This window comes from Plasmodium chabaudi (assembly GCF_900002335.3).
Source record: "Plasmodium chabaudi chabaudi strain AS genome assembly, chromosome: 13".
Taxonomy (NCBI): Eukaryota; Apicomplexa; class Aconoidasida; order Haemosporida; family Plasmodiidae; genus Plasmodium; species Plasmodium chabaudi.
Genome location: NC_030113.2, coordinates 1340947 through 1355362, shown reverse-complemented (window position 1 = coordinate 1355362; position 14416 = coordinate 1340947). Strand labels below are relative to the sequence as shown.

Genomic DNA, 14416 nt, shown 5'->3' with positions numbered 1-14416 from the left:
TGTGCATACATATTATAGGCTATTATAGGAGCCTTTATAAAATAAACGGTATATCGCTACTTTTTTTAAAGACAAGTGCTCCTATGTAAAATGTAAAAAGAGGGCATTTTCACATACATTTTCACATACATTTTCACATACATTTTCACATACATTTTCACATACATTTTCACATACATTTTCCCATACATTTTCACATACATTTTCATGTACAATTTTTTTCGCCAAGACTGATATATTTCATTAAAAACGGCAAAATATTACAGATATTTTTTGATGACACATTTGTAGCTTCACCAATCGAATGAAATTATTTCCACATTTATGTGTGTGCATGCTCACCCTCATTTTAGTGATCCATGCTTAGGAATGTGACAATTTTGCTAATAAAAGGACAAACATGTGCATAAAATAAGTTCTATATATTTTATACTATACAAAATAATAAAGTAAAAAATATATATAATATTCTTTAAAGCGAATTATTTTTAAATTTGTTTTATTTAAAAATGGAGAATAATAAAATAAGTAAAATTGAGAACATTAAATAAGCACTAAACAAAAAATGTTGTAAAAAGAAAAAGGGAAATATAATATATTTATAATTAGTAAAAAAATATAATAAATTATATTAAACATAAAGAATAATATTAAATTAACATAAGAGCAAATAGTATATTTTTTTAAAGGGTAAAATAAGACGAAAAAAAAGGGAGAAATTATAAAAAAAAAAAAAAAAAAAAAAAAAAAAAAGAATAACGAAAAAAGGACATAATGATGAAATAAAAGATAATACACATGTTGAGAAATAATGAAAAAAAATAGCGGACAAACATAATTAATTTTCCATAAAATCAAGTAATATTTTCCGCATATTTTTTATAACAATTATTAAAAATCGACAAATGGTTTTATTAATCTTTCCAGTGGGGATACACAAGTTTATACTTAATTTATAAATCAAATAATTCATATAGTATTATTATATTTGTTATCATGTGTGCATGCATATTTATACAACCACACAGACATCGGAAAAACATTCTGCATCATTTTAAATTCCATATTTCTATGTCCATAATATTGAAATCATAGCCATTGGATATTAACGGGGGTGAAGAAAAAGATTCGGAATAATTTGTTTTGCCAACTTTTATTTCTCTATCAATAAATAAGGCAATATCATTTCCCCCTATATATAATCCATCTCTTATTAGCATAAGGGTATTATTTTTTCCTGACCATCTATAAAATTTAAAATCTGAATTGAAAGTACAAAGAAAAGATGAACTCTTATCTGTTAAACTAACAAAATTATAATCTCTATTTAATGAAAAAGGACAATAAAATCCTATTAAGTCAGATTCAAATGTTTTTAAAATAAGTATCATTGGTTTTTTTTTATTTTTTTCTGTTTTATCTAATAATTTATGTAAATTATAACCATCTTTTTTAGTGCAAAATGTCAAATAGGGATCTAAAGATCGATTATTGCTTGGTATCTTTTCCCATAACTTTTCCCAATGAAATGAATTTATAATACGAGAACTATCATTTAATCTTGGTCGATAAAAGTTTTTGATTTTTACATTCATTAGATAAGGAGAAGGACATTTTGTTGAAAATTGTAAGTGATTCTCTTTCGTTTTTAATTTAAAACGATATGCTGATTGTGTTAATTTATTAATATCTAAATATGGATGCATACAAATATGATATAATATATTTTCAATCTCTTCGATGTTAGTGCATTTTAAAATATCATCCTCTAAAAATTTTAATAATGCTAAGCAATATAAACATAAAGTTTTTTGACCTTCAAATAAAAATGTGCCATATATTCTTAATACAAAATCGAAGGGTAACATTCTAGCAAATCCATCTTGTATACACCTAGCTGTCCAAGCAGCTAAATCAAAATTTAACTTCCTTAAATAATAATAGCATTTAGGTAAAAATTTAATAAAACTATTTAATACATATTTTACATATTTCACAAAATCTTTTCTTTTATATATAAAAAAGGGTAACTCCTTATTTCGTATACTATCAATCCCTTTTTTTATTAAGCAATGAATTATACAATATACAACAGAAGCTTTAAAATAGACAAGCAATACTATACATAGGTTCGGAATAATAGGTGCAAATTCTATATCATTACCAAAGTTATTATTTATTGCCCATAATAATTTTTTTATTTCATGTTTACCATTATCATTTAATAATTGACTAAATTCAGTTGCATCATCTAAATTATATACATTCGGATATTCCCAATTACTATTTCCATTTTTTTCATAAAATTTATTATATAATTCATTTTCAAGATTTTTATCTTTGAGATTTTTATCAATCTTTCCACCATTTTCATCAATACATTTTTTACACTGATTTTCATCATCCAGTGATATCATTTCATTATCATTTTTATTTACATTTTCTATTTTTTTTTCCCATTCCTCTTTTTCATCACTTACATTATATTCATCATAATAATTATAAGGATCTCTCAATACATCTTCTCTTTTTGTATTACCAATTTGGTTATCAAATTTTGTTTTATTTTTTATTTTTTCATTTTCTTCACTCTCTGACATATCCTTAAAAAATATTTTTTTTTTTACGTTCTTTGCTATTTTTTTGTGTGAAAATTCATTTTTGTTTTGTTCGTCTACATCGTTTTCACTTTCAGTGCTGTTACTCTCATCTTTATCATTCATTTCATTTAAAGGATGAGTCTTTGGTAATTTAAAATTTTCTAAATTATTTTTACTTATAGTATTATCTGAATTACTGTCTTCATTATTTTGATCCCATTCATCTTTTTCTTTTATTTTTTTATTCCCTGTTTGTTCAATAGCTTGATATTGCGTATCGTCCGAAGAATATTCACGCATATCAATTGGTGGTGAACTATTTGGAAGGTTACTTAATTTGTTGCTTCCTTTGTTTTTATAAATATTTGAATATTTATCACTTTCAAATGGATAATTTTCACATTTTGCATCAAATTTATTATCATAATATTTATTATTATATCTATGAATAATAAATTTATTATCACCAAATTTTTTATTAGTATTAGATTGATCATGTCTACTTATAATTATATTATATTTATTTAATGTTTTATTTTCATTCGTACTATTTTTATTAGCTTTTTCTTCCATATCTATGTTTTGGGGTTCTGTAAATAATTTAGAAGTTTTATTTTTTTTCTCTCCCATTTCAGTAAGAAGTAAACTTTTCTCGATATCTATTTCTTCATAATGTTTAAACTCACCAAAAAAAGAATCCGTTTTATCTACGGAATCATAATTTTTTAAATTATCATTTGCAGTAGATGTTGTAATAGCTGTTGTACTCTCAATTTTAGAGCTTTTTTCAAATGGAAAATATATTTCATGGTTATAGTTTTCAATTGGAATATTACCATATTGAGAAACAATACCCTCTTCATCTGGTTCATATTTTACAAAATCTTCATCATCATTTTCAAATGTACTTTTTCTTTTATAAAACATGTATTTTAATTTACTAAAAATGGATCGTCTATTAGTACCTATTTTATCACTTTTCTCGGTTTTTTTTAAATCATATCTTTCACGACTTTCTAAACTTTTACAAATATGCTCACAGTTTTTATGTTCCTCTTTTGAATTAAAAGCACTTAGTTCTACCATAGAATTACAACCACAATCTTTGCCTGACCACCTATTTTTACCTTTTGAGAATTCTGAATCAATTGAACTATTTATACGTGTGTATCCCTCTTTGATTTTGTCTTTATCCATATTCTTGCTATTACTACTAGTTTTAAAAGCATTACTTCGCTTTAATTTTTTTTGCAATTTTTTTTGTATGCCTTTTTCAAATTGACTATCACTTTTATTTAGATCCTTTTCATCAGTTGATTGACCATCCCAAATATTCTTTTTTCCTACAAAATTCAGTTTAGGATATTTTGAACTATCTGTATTTAAACTTTTTTTTAATAATGATGATATATGATCAGATAATTTTCTCTCGTTTTTTTTATTATTTTGAGTTACATTAAATGTTTTTTCTAAAAACTGTTTAGTACGATTATAACTAGAATATTTTTTTTTTCCATAAATATTTTCTATCGATTTTTTATTTAAAAAATTTTCACTAGATGTACTAGATACGGAATAATCAGAATTATGCCTATTCATACCTTTATTGGGGGTTTTATTATTTTTCGATAAATTACTTTCATTGTCTTTTTTTTTTTTCCTTTTCGTTCTTAAATATAATTTTGCTGTATTCATTTTCTCTGCTTGTTTTTTGCTAATTATATATTGCTCAGTCATGTAAGTTTGTATGTGTAAATATTTATTTGATTCAAAAGTATCTTTTTCATTATCCATGTTTTCACGAGTAGGAAGCTGATATGAGCTTTGATGATGGTCAGGTATTTTATGTTTTATACAATAAGCATTATGAATATTATTATCACTATGATTATGACTAATACTAGGGCTATTCCCTCTACTATTAGTAAAACTATTATTACTTGTTGCATCTAATTTATTACTATTTTGATCCATTTCATTATTATGAAAAATGATAATATCATCTTTAATAAGAATATCTCTTTCTGTTTTACTACAGTTTTTTAATGAGTTTTTTTTATGATGTCCAACTTTTTTATCATTAGTAGCAGATTTAATTTTTATATTTATATTACCACTAGAGTCATTCTTACCCAATTCAGATACCATCATGTTGCATATGTCATTACTACATTGTCTTTGATCACGGTTAGACAAATCGTAATTACAATTTATACTGCAACTGTCATACACATTTAAATTTACACTATCCATAATGTCACCATTATTATTTTTGTCATTTTTATATTTAGAGAATTTATTTGATAAATTTTTTAAAATAAAATTACGTGAATATGGTAAAACTGAATCGGATGCTACTCTTAAGTAATTATCAATTCTTTTATTTTTTAAAATTTTATTTTTTACATTTTCTATATATTGAAATTTTTTTTTTTTTGGCTTATTATTAGTTATTCCAAAATTGGGAGTACTCAATGTTTTTGGTTCCTTCCAAAAATTATGTTCAGGTAATAAATATTTATCTTTTTTTTTTTCAGTATCATTTGGATTGTTGAATAAAAGTTTTAATATATTAGTAGTTGAATCATTAATATTAAAATGATTATAATCATCATTATGGTCGATTTCTAATTCTTCGATTTTTGTTTGCACACACATAATATCTTCTTGTAATCCCAATATACCCCCACAAAATGTGGGGCAATCATTTGATAAATTTGATGGCACTTTATCGCCAAAAGTATTATATATAGTTGTCTCGTAAAATTGGGGAAAATTTATCACAAAATAATTGACATCATTTGAGCGTATCCATATTAAATGCTTAAGGGAATCAGAAACGCCACTAAAAAGAGAAAAACAATTACAAAATTATAAAAATTGTCAAAAAATAATAAGCACATTGCATATGTCGACTACACTTCACCATCTTTATGTCATGCATATTTGTACCGTCTAAGTAAATGCTTAATTTCTTTATCCATGGACTTCGAGTCCGCATTTAAGATCGTGTTTAAGGAGTGATCGTCCCAGTGATCATTTTCATCTTTCTATAATTAAAAAAAAGGGCGTGTCATTTGAATTGATTGCAACGTATTTGAAAATATATATGGTTAGCAAAAGGGAGACTACATAATACGAGCGTACCATCATGTAAACAGTCTCTATATGATCACAAAATGGAAAATTAAAAAATTACAATATTTTCAAAAATTGCTTACATCAATAATCAGGTTCCTCCATTTTTGATACACTTCCAAATTAAGGTATATATTATTGTTAATATGATTTTTGTTAATTAGATGGCGATATTTATTTTTTTGAGCCTGAAATATTTCATCTGTTTTGGTTCCCCTGTATATTTTTTTCATTTTATGAAATATATTTCTACATTTTTCAATTCATATGGATGAGATATAAAAAAATAGTAACAATCATATATAGCTAGTAAATGAAAAATATATATATGTGTTAAATGTAAAAAATAAGGAAAAGATAGGAAAAAAAAAAAACAAATTTTCAAAATAATAAAAAAAATAAATACTAATAAAATCGTATTTTAAAAGGTATACTTAAAAAGTTTTTAAAAACAAAATAACGTAAATTTATCCAAATATATAATTATATCCTTTATATATTAAAATACACATAAGTTAAACATTCATACACTTAAAAATTAAAAATTATATATAAATAACTGAGTATCAATAAGACAATGGGGAAATGAAATAAATAAATAAAATGCATAAAATAATTCATAATATTTGGAATAAATGCTAAAATTTATTATAAGAATGGAAATATTTAAATTTTTATTAAACTCAAAAATATTTAAGTGACAAAAGCACTGCTTAATGAAATATAAAATATTTAAACAATTGATATAAATAAAATAATAAATAAAAATATGTATATTATAAAAGGAAAGTATATAATATTGTAAATATATGTGGTAAAATAAATTAATTGATTAATACAAATAATTTTGATTTAAATTAAAAAAAATTTTAATTAATAGTAATAATACAAACCTTTACCAATTAAAGGGGATTTTTCGGTTCTCTTGCGCTTTTTATTTAATAGACATTATATTATATATTATTTTTTAAATTTTACCTTTTATGACATTAAAACCCAATTTGTGTTATATCTTTAGAAGGGAAATAAATAATAGTATGTAGCAATATACAAAAACTCAATTAAATATGATATATTATGTATGAAAATATCACACATGCTTATATATGTATTAGCGCCCAAAATAAAATTATATTTTATTGTAAGCAAATACATTATGTATATTATTCAATAATTATGTTAGGACAATTTTAATACATATTAAAAAATAAAATACATTGATAATGTTAAGAAAAATGTAAGTATATTACCCCCCAAATCGTAAAATTTAACGGAAAATACCACATATCACTATTGTCAATCTTAAACATTAAGTTTTTTTTTTTTTTTTATTAAATTTGTATATAATCTTATTAGCATTTTATATATAGCAGCTATATCATATATATTATAAGGTAAATATTACTTAGTTCCATTCCCTAGAATATTGTTTAAACTCCTATTTGCAACTTTTTTTTCACACATTAAAAATTGGTATTATATGAGTAGAAGAAAAAAACCAAAAGACATTTTTTCTGTTTTATTATGGCAAAAGTGTAATGTAGCTTATAATTTATTTTTAATTTTATTTGTTAAGACTTAAAAATGTGGAATATTTAAAATAAATTTTTTTTTTTCATATGGATATATTAAGTATGTGTGCATGCCACATATTACTAGCATTATAATTCCACCAAAATTATATTCAAATATTGGAAATGTATGTAGTATATATAATAAATATGTGTGTGTACTCATGTATGTGCTTAATAATTGTATACTGAAAATGTGGAAAAATGAAATGGCATGTATTTTCCCTCTTTTCTGTTTATTATTTTGATTAGCTACTAGCGCCTTATATGAAATTTAAAAAAGTATACCCTTCTCTATAAAATAAGCTAACATATTTATTTGTTCACAATTTTGTAAAAAAGGTCTATAAATGAAGAAAAGACTGTTCTTTATAATTATAGATCCCTCAAAAATTAAGTTACCTTATTAAAACATGTCTGCTATACAATATATTATTATTTTTAACATCGAACTAGCTATTCAATGAAAAAAAATATTTTTTTTTTTATATAGCTAGATTGTAATTTTTATTTGGGTAGCCATTCATGTATATATTATTAATTTTATAGATATATAACAATTTATTGTCCTTTTCATATACCTCAAGTTATATTAAAAAAATATATTTACAATATTTATGATGTATTTGCAAAAAAATAATATAAAAAATGTATATATAATACTTAGACCAAATTAAATGTTTTTAAAGTTTTTTTGTCTTATCCTTAAAGAATAGTGTGCACTAAAAAAATAAGTGGTTATACTAAAATATAACATTTTTATTAAGGAAAAAAAAATTACATTTAACAAAAATTCAAAATAATAAATATGCAAATATACATATCCTATTAAGATGTTATTAGCTTGTAAACATTCGATTGGCAAGTTTTCAGTTTTTCTATAATATCCTTATCACAAAAACTTAGACGAAATGAATGCTTGAAGCATTTATATAAATTTTCTGTTTGTGCCATGCATTCCCTAGAAATTCTAAAAAAAATATAGTTAAACAAAAATAGGTCCAATCATTCTATATTTACGCATACACGTATTCAAAAAACATATTGCACACATGCCTGTTCTTTTTTTTGTATTTTTTCGTATCCTTACATGCTTGTTGTAGTTCCTATGGCTTTCTCCAATTCTTTTGAGCAAACATCGTTGACGTTTTTAGTATACAGGTTTGATTCGTAACACTTCTTATATTCGTTAAAGTCGTTACGGGCGGTAATTGTGTTCTAAATGAGATAAGAAAGAATGAAAAATGTGTAATTACTAATATATTTAATGTTCCCAAAATAGGGTATATATAATAGTGTGGCACATTATTACTACTAAAAATTGATTGAAATAAATATATTGAAAGTCATGTAACACGAATGGGAATATCATAATTTAATATGCTTAAATATAGTTTTTTTACAAATTTTAGCTAATTTCTTTTTTTCTACATTTTTTAATGTTTATATACATACCACACTCATTTTGCCTTGTTGCGTGAGCTTATTTATATATCCAATATATGTATTGATATCTACAAAGTTGAAGATGCTCTCAAAAAATGGGAAATATCGTTAAATTGTTCAAAATATTTCAATCGATTTTTTCTTTTAATAAGTTATTATAATGCAAAAAATAAACTTTCAAAAAAAAAACAAAAAAAAAAAATATATTAATGAAAGAGTATAGTATATCGGGTCATAAAAAAAATTATGCTTTCATATAATTAAGATTTTAAAAAAATTGTATTGGTAAAAAAAAGAGAAATAAAATACGGAAAATAAATCGAAATATTACATCATTTTGTATTTTATATGCAAATTATTTCATATTTTTTAGTTAAGCATGGATTAATGAATAAGCATTAAATATGTACTACATATTGTATACAAGCATTAATAATGCTTATGTGTTGGCTTATAATATTATATTATGTGTGTACACGATTATATGCATATATATGTGGGCATATTATAGCTAAGTAAGTACCAGTTCTTGAGTTTGGTATTACACACAGTAATTATTCGATATAACATTTTTAAGTTATATATAAAAAATAATAAGCAAATGTAAAACAGTTTAAATTTAAATTTGGTTTTTAAGCATTTGAATATATTTTGTGTGCAAATTAATATATACAACAAATATATAATTCTCCTACCCTTTTATTTTTTATTTCCTTTATATTCTTTATATTCTGTCAAAAACATAAGTGTATTTTCCGTCATTTTTTTCAAACTGCTTTCTGTACATTTCTCATAATTCTATATAGTGAATTAAAAAAAAAACATATAAACAAGATTATTAATAAATGTATAATAATTTTATTATCACATTTTTTATTGTATTACATTTTTGAGAGTAAGACATTGGTTTGTTCCATTTTGTACAGCGGCGTTATCTCCATATGGTTGTAAAGCTTCATTAATGCATTTGAAAAAATTGTTTGCTGCCGTATCGCATCCTATACACACATATATATAATTTAAAAAATGTAAAACATTTTAATATTATTATGAACAGACAGGTGATTTTTTGTATATTATATTTTTACGCACATTAGGGAAACAAATAGCTAGCTAGCTAACTGATATACTATATATACCCCTTATATATATATGAAAAGGTACAAATTTTAATATATATTTTTACCTTCAACTGTGGCAGGGAAATAAGGTTTCATTTTCCCATTGTCATCCATACGTTAAATGTGTTTCTCTATATATTTTAAATTACTAGAAATATGGAAAATAACTGAAATGAATGATCAATATTTTTCCTTTGTTTTTTTTAATATATTAAGTTGTTTTTTCTTTTTTTATTTTATAAGGGAATAAAACAGGATAATCCTGTGATTGCAATTAAATTTATAATTTTTCAAAAAAAAAAATGTTCATTCGACATACATATTTTATCTTTACAATAAGCCCATATATTTATAACAAAATAAATATATACTTATATCTATATTTATTTATCTATTATTTTTTTCATAAGTTTTTATTTCAAATTATAACTTAAAATATTTTTTTTATTATGGTGATAAATTAAAAAAAAAACAGCAACATTATTTTTACCACATGTAATGATCACCCATATGTATGAAGGAGTGCAATTTAAAAAAAATTAAGAAATCAAAAATATACACATATTTAGTAACAGAATATATTATATAATAGTAGGAGAAAATAATAAATGTTTGATTTTTGTCAAAAAAGGAAATGTAAGATAAACATACACATACATATGCATATAATATTCACTTTTGTTGTTCTACCTAAAATAAGTTAAAAGCATATAAAATTCAGACAATATTTATGAGGTTAACTAATATAAATCGAATAAAATATTTAATAATCTAATTAATCAATCAGTCTTGTGTTTGCCATCATATGAATATACACATCAATTTGTGCTAACCAGTTTTCGATTGTTCAACATATAGGTTATAGACTTCAATTGAGATATGTAAAGTATTTTTCCAAATTTGGTTTGTGTAGTAAAAATATATATAATTTTGTAAGCGAAAAAAAAAATAGTTTTTATACTAAAATGTTATGCATCCATTTAAAGGTCTATAAAAGGAGATAAGTTTTAGTTTCGTATATATATGACCATTTTAAGGGACTATATTAGTAATTTTTTGTGTCTCTTTTTGTCGTTAAAATGCACATTATTCTTTAAAATTATTATTTATATGTTGTTATAGCATTATCAAACTTTTCACACCTTTTTAATGTTACTAATGGGAATAAAAGATATTGCATATACGGACTTATAATAGTATGAGAATAGATAAAAAAATATATAATTTTTTTTTGTCATTTTTTAATAATTTTTGGAACTTTCGCCATATTGTGCAGTATATATTTATACGTTTTACATGTGCATATATATTATTGGCTTAAATAAAATAAACGCGTAAATGTATTTATAATAACATTTTCTCCGACTTATGCACAAAAAGGAATTAGTGAGGTATTGGCATATTATATTGTAGACAGAATATTTATAATTCTTCACTTTAACTCTAAATTTATATTATAACATTTTTAAGTATATATATACAAAAGAAACATTTGTTAAATAAAATAAATAGTATCTATCGATGTTAGTGGCTTAAACGGTAGACATTTTGTTTGGTATACCAGGTACTATGCATATGCATGTATGTATACAAATATAAGACAAAGAAAATAATAAAGTTGAAATTCGTTATATAATAAACTAATGTTAGATAATTTAGAAGATGATAAAATATGTGCAAAAAAAAAACGAAAAAAGAAAAAGAAAAAAGAAAAAATAAATGATGAAAAGGTTGAACCTATAGATTATGATAAAAAACATATTTCTTCTTCTAGTTCGATAATAATAAAAACATCAAAAACAAAAAAAGATGCAAATAAAAAAACAGATCAATTTGTAGATAATAATATAGAAGAACCCGATGAAGACTGGCCAATTAAAGAAAATATAAAATTGAAAAATGAACAATCAGATACACCCAATGATGGTAAACAGTTGGGAGATGAAATAAAGAAAGAGAAAAAAGAAAAAAAGAAAAAAAAAAAAAAAAAAAAGAAAGCCGAACCAATTAATGCATGTTGTGAAGTGCAGCGAAACGACGCTGAAAAGGACGAGAAAACGGATGAGCTATTGGAGGATTCGATGGAGTGCTATGTAAGCGATCGTAATAAAATAGAAGAAAGCACATGTGAAGCAATAAAAAAGGAACCTGAAAATGTGGTTAAATATGTTGACGAGGAAAATTCCAAAACAAAACTGTCTAAGAATTTTTCCTTAATTAAGGAAGAAAAGAAAGAAGAAATAATTCCTCCCAATATTAAATACTTAGGTATTTTCAAAATCTTCATTATTTTTGTTAACTAGATATAACAAATTAATATGCATAAATTCTTTAGTGCACATTTTGAAGTAGGCAATTTATGATGAATAAGTACGTCATCACTTCTTTCGATAAGTAGACCAAATGTAGAGCAAATTATAATTTATCTATAAAAAAGCAATCATTTTATATATTCTATTTGGTTTGGCATAGTTTTCTGAAAATATAAGTTTTATACTGTTCTCGTTTAGTATATTTTTTATTTTACTTTACTGTTATCCTCAATTTTAGGGACCCTCGAAAGTAATATATGTATAATAAATTCGTTCCAGGATATATCGAGTATTTCTTGTGAAGAAAAGACTCATGGAAGTTGCTCTGACTGTTCATTTGTTTATCACAGTTCGAATGAAAAATTTAATTTATATACATACATAAAAGAGAATGTTAATAATTATAAAAAAATATTAGAAAATAATTTAGATAAATATGAAAAGAAATATGTTGAAGATATTATATCAGTTTTAGAAAATGTGTTAAAATTGTTGATGGAAAAAAAGGAAAAAGAATCCATGTTGGCTTTTCAAAAAAGCGATAAAATTCAAGACAGTCAAAATGAAATATGCTTGAGTAATAGTTCTGAAGAAGATAATGAAGACATTATAAAAAATTATGAAAAATATAATGACAATTCAGTAAATGAATCTGATGATCAAAAAGACACAATTTTTTCAAACAAAAATATGACCAAAAAAGGTATATCTATATATGATGTTTCCTACAATAATAATGTAGAAAAAATAGAGATTAATAAAAATAAATTATTATATAAAAAAAAAAAATATAAATTATTCTAATATTGTAAAATATACAAATATTTCATCTACTTCTGTTTCAAACTTAGGCATAGACAATTCAATTGGAAAAAAAGACAAACATAAAGATGACGAAAATTATTGTGACCATATCAAAAAGGATGTAAACATACAAGAAGATGATCAAACAATAAAATCATTTAAAAATGAACAGAAGTCTCAAATAAAAGATGATAATATAAACAGTGAAATAGAAGATGTTGAAGAAAGATTGACAACAATGCTTTCAGAAAATCCGCAAATAGATAAAGAACCAAATGAAAATAGTGATGATATTTTTGAAGCCATCTTTAAATTTTATATAACAGATAGCCAAATAAAACAAAAAGGAAAAAAAAAAGAAAATATTATTAACGAAAATGATAATAATTTAAAAAAAACAAATACTGAAATACATGGAGGTAAAACAAAAGGAATGATGAATTTGGAATTATTTTTAACATTTTCCAAAAATTATAAAATTATAAAAAATTTACTTACAAAAAATGAGTTGGAAAAAATATTTATAAATGAATGTAAAGGAAATATATATATAACATCAAAACAATTTAAAAAGATTTTAATAGTATGTGGACAAATAGCTTTTACTAAACCACCACACAAAAATAATTATACCGATACTAAAAAAATATATTCATTATTAATTTCTTGGCTTACTAATAATTCACCTGACCATCAAAAACCCCAAATACTAAAATATGTTTCATTAAAATCTTACACATTTTCCAATGAAAACAATAAAAATAATACTCCAAAATCGAGGGATACAAAATATAATATTTTAAAAAATAGTAAATCATCTCTACTACCCCTTAAAGACAAATATAAAAAAAAATAAATCTTTACACCAAACTTAATAAGCACTAGATTGTTTTCTTTTTTTTCCCCTAAATCATATTTGCTATAATAAAAAAATAACTTCAAAATGGTGAGACATAATTTTTTTTTTTTTTTTTTTCGAAAAAATAGCTACCCATAAATAATATTAAATATTTGGCTAGCTGTATTATTAACACACTTTTTATGCTGTTTGTAATTTTATAGAATTTTATTTTTAGATTGCAAATAAATTAATTATTCCAATATATCATATATACATATATGTATGACCATTCTATATAGGTCTCTTATTTTATTTTTTTTTTGAAAATATGAGAACATAAATTTTTAAGTTAAAAATAAAAATAATATTTATTCGTTTCATATTTGATAATGTTAAAATAATGGAAATATTGTTCCATGCACACAAGTATGTAACAACATATGGAAATAAACATTCCCTAGTTGTAAAAAAATATTCGAAAAATAGGTTAGCAATTAACAGATCAATAAATATATTCAACTGACAAAAAAATAAAATATTATGTGTGTGTGTGAAATAATATATTTTAAAACGAAAAAAATAA

At 23.0% G+C, this 14416-nt stretch overlaps 4 protein-coding genes across 4 annotated transcripts; 1 reads left to right on the top strand and 3 right to left on the bottom strand.

Annotated features, from left to right (window-relative positions):
- Positions 1 to 1049: 1049 nt before the first annotated feature.
- PCHAS_1335800 (rab GTPase activator, putative) lies at positions 1050 to 5971 on the bottom strand (the record flags this gene model as incomplete). Its single annotated transcript, XM_016799288.1, has 3 exons — positions 1050 to 5445; positions 5553 to 5650; positions 5822 to 5971. 3 exons carry the CDS (start codon positions 5969 to 5971, stop codon positions 1050 to 1052), a joined length of 4644 nt encoding a protein of 1547 aa, XP_016654599.1.
- A 2166-nt stretch (positions 5972 to 8137) lies between these two features.
- On the bottom strand, positions 8138 to 8773 carry PCHAS_1335700 (conserved Plasmodium protein, unknown function; the record flags this gene model as incomplete). Its single annotated transcript, XM_016799287.1, has 3 exons — positions 8138 to 8279; positions 8400 to 8527; positions 8765 to 8773. 3 exons carry the CDS (start codon positions 8771 to 8773, stop codon positions 8138 to 8140), a joined length of 279 nt encoding a protein of 92 aa, XP_016654598.1.
- A 681-nt stretch (positions 8774 to 9454) lies between these two features.
- Positions 9455 to 9990, bottom strand: PCHAS_1335600 (conserved Plasmodium protein, unknown function; the record flags this gene model as incomplete). The annotated part of the gene is made up of 3 exons (XM_016799286.1): positions 9455 to 9553; positions 9641 to 9753; positions 9942 to 9990. The coding sequence occupies 3 exons, from the start codon at positions 9988 to 9990 to the stop codon at positions 9455 to 9457; spliced, it is 261 nt and encodes an 86-aa protein (XP_016654597.1).
- Positions 9991 to 11519: 1529 nt separating this feature from the next.
- PCHAS_1335500 (conserved Plasmodium protein, unknown function) lies at positions 11520 to 13848 on the top strand (the record flags this gene model as incomplete). Its single annotated transcript, XM_051321025.1, is given in 3 exon segments — positions 11520 to 12144; positions 12427 to 12935; positions 12949 to 13848. The coding sequence occupies 3 exon segments, from the start codon at positions 11520 to 11522 to the stop codon at positions 13846 to 13848; spliced, it is 2034 nt and encodes a 677-aa protein (XP_051176975.1).
- Positions 13849 to 14416: the final 568 nt, after the last annotated feature.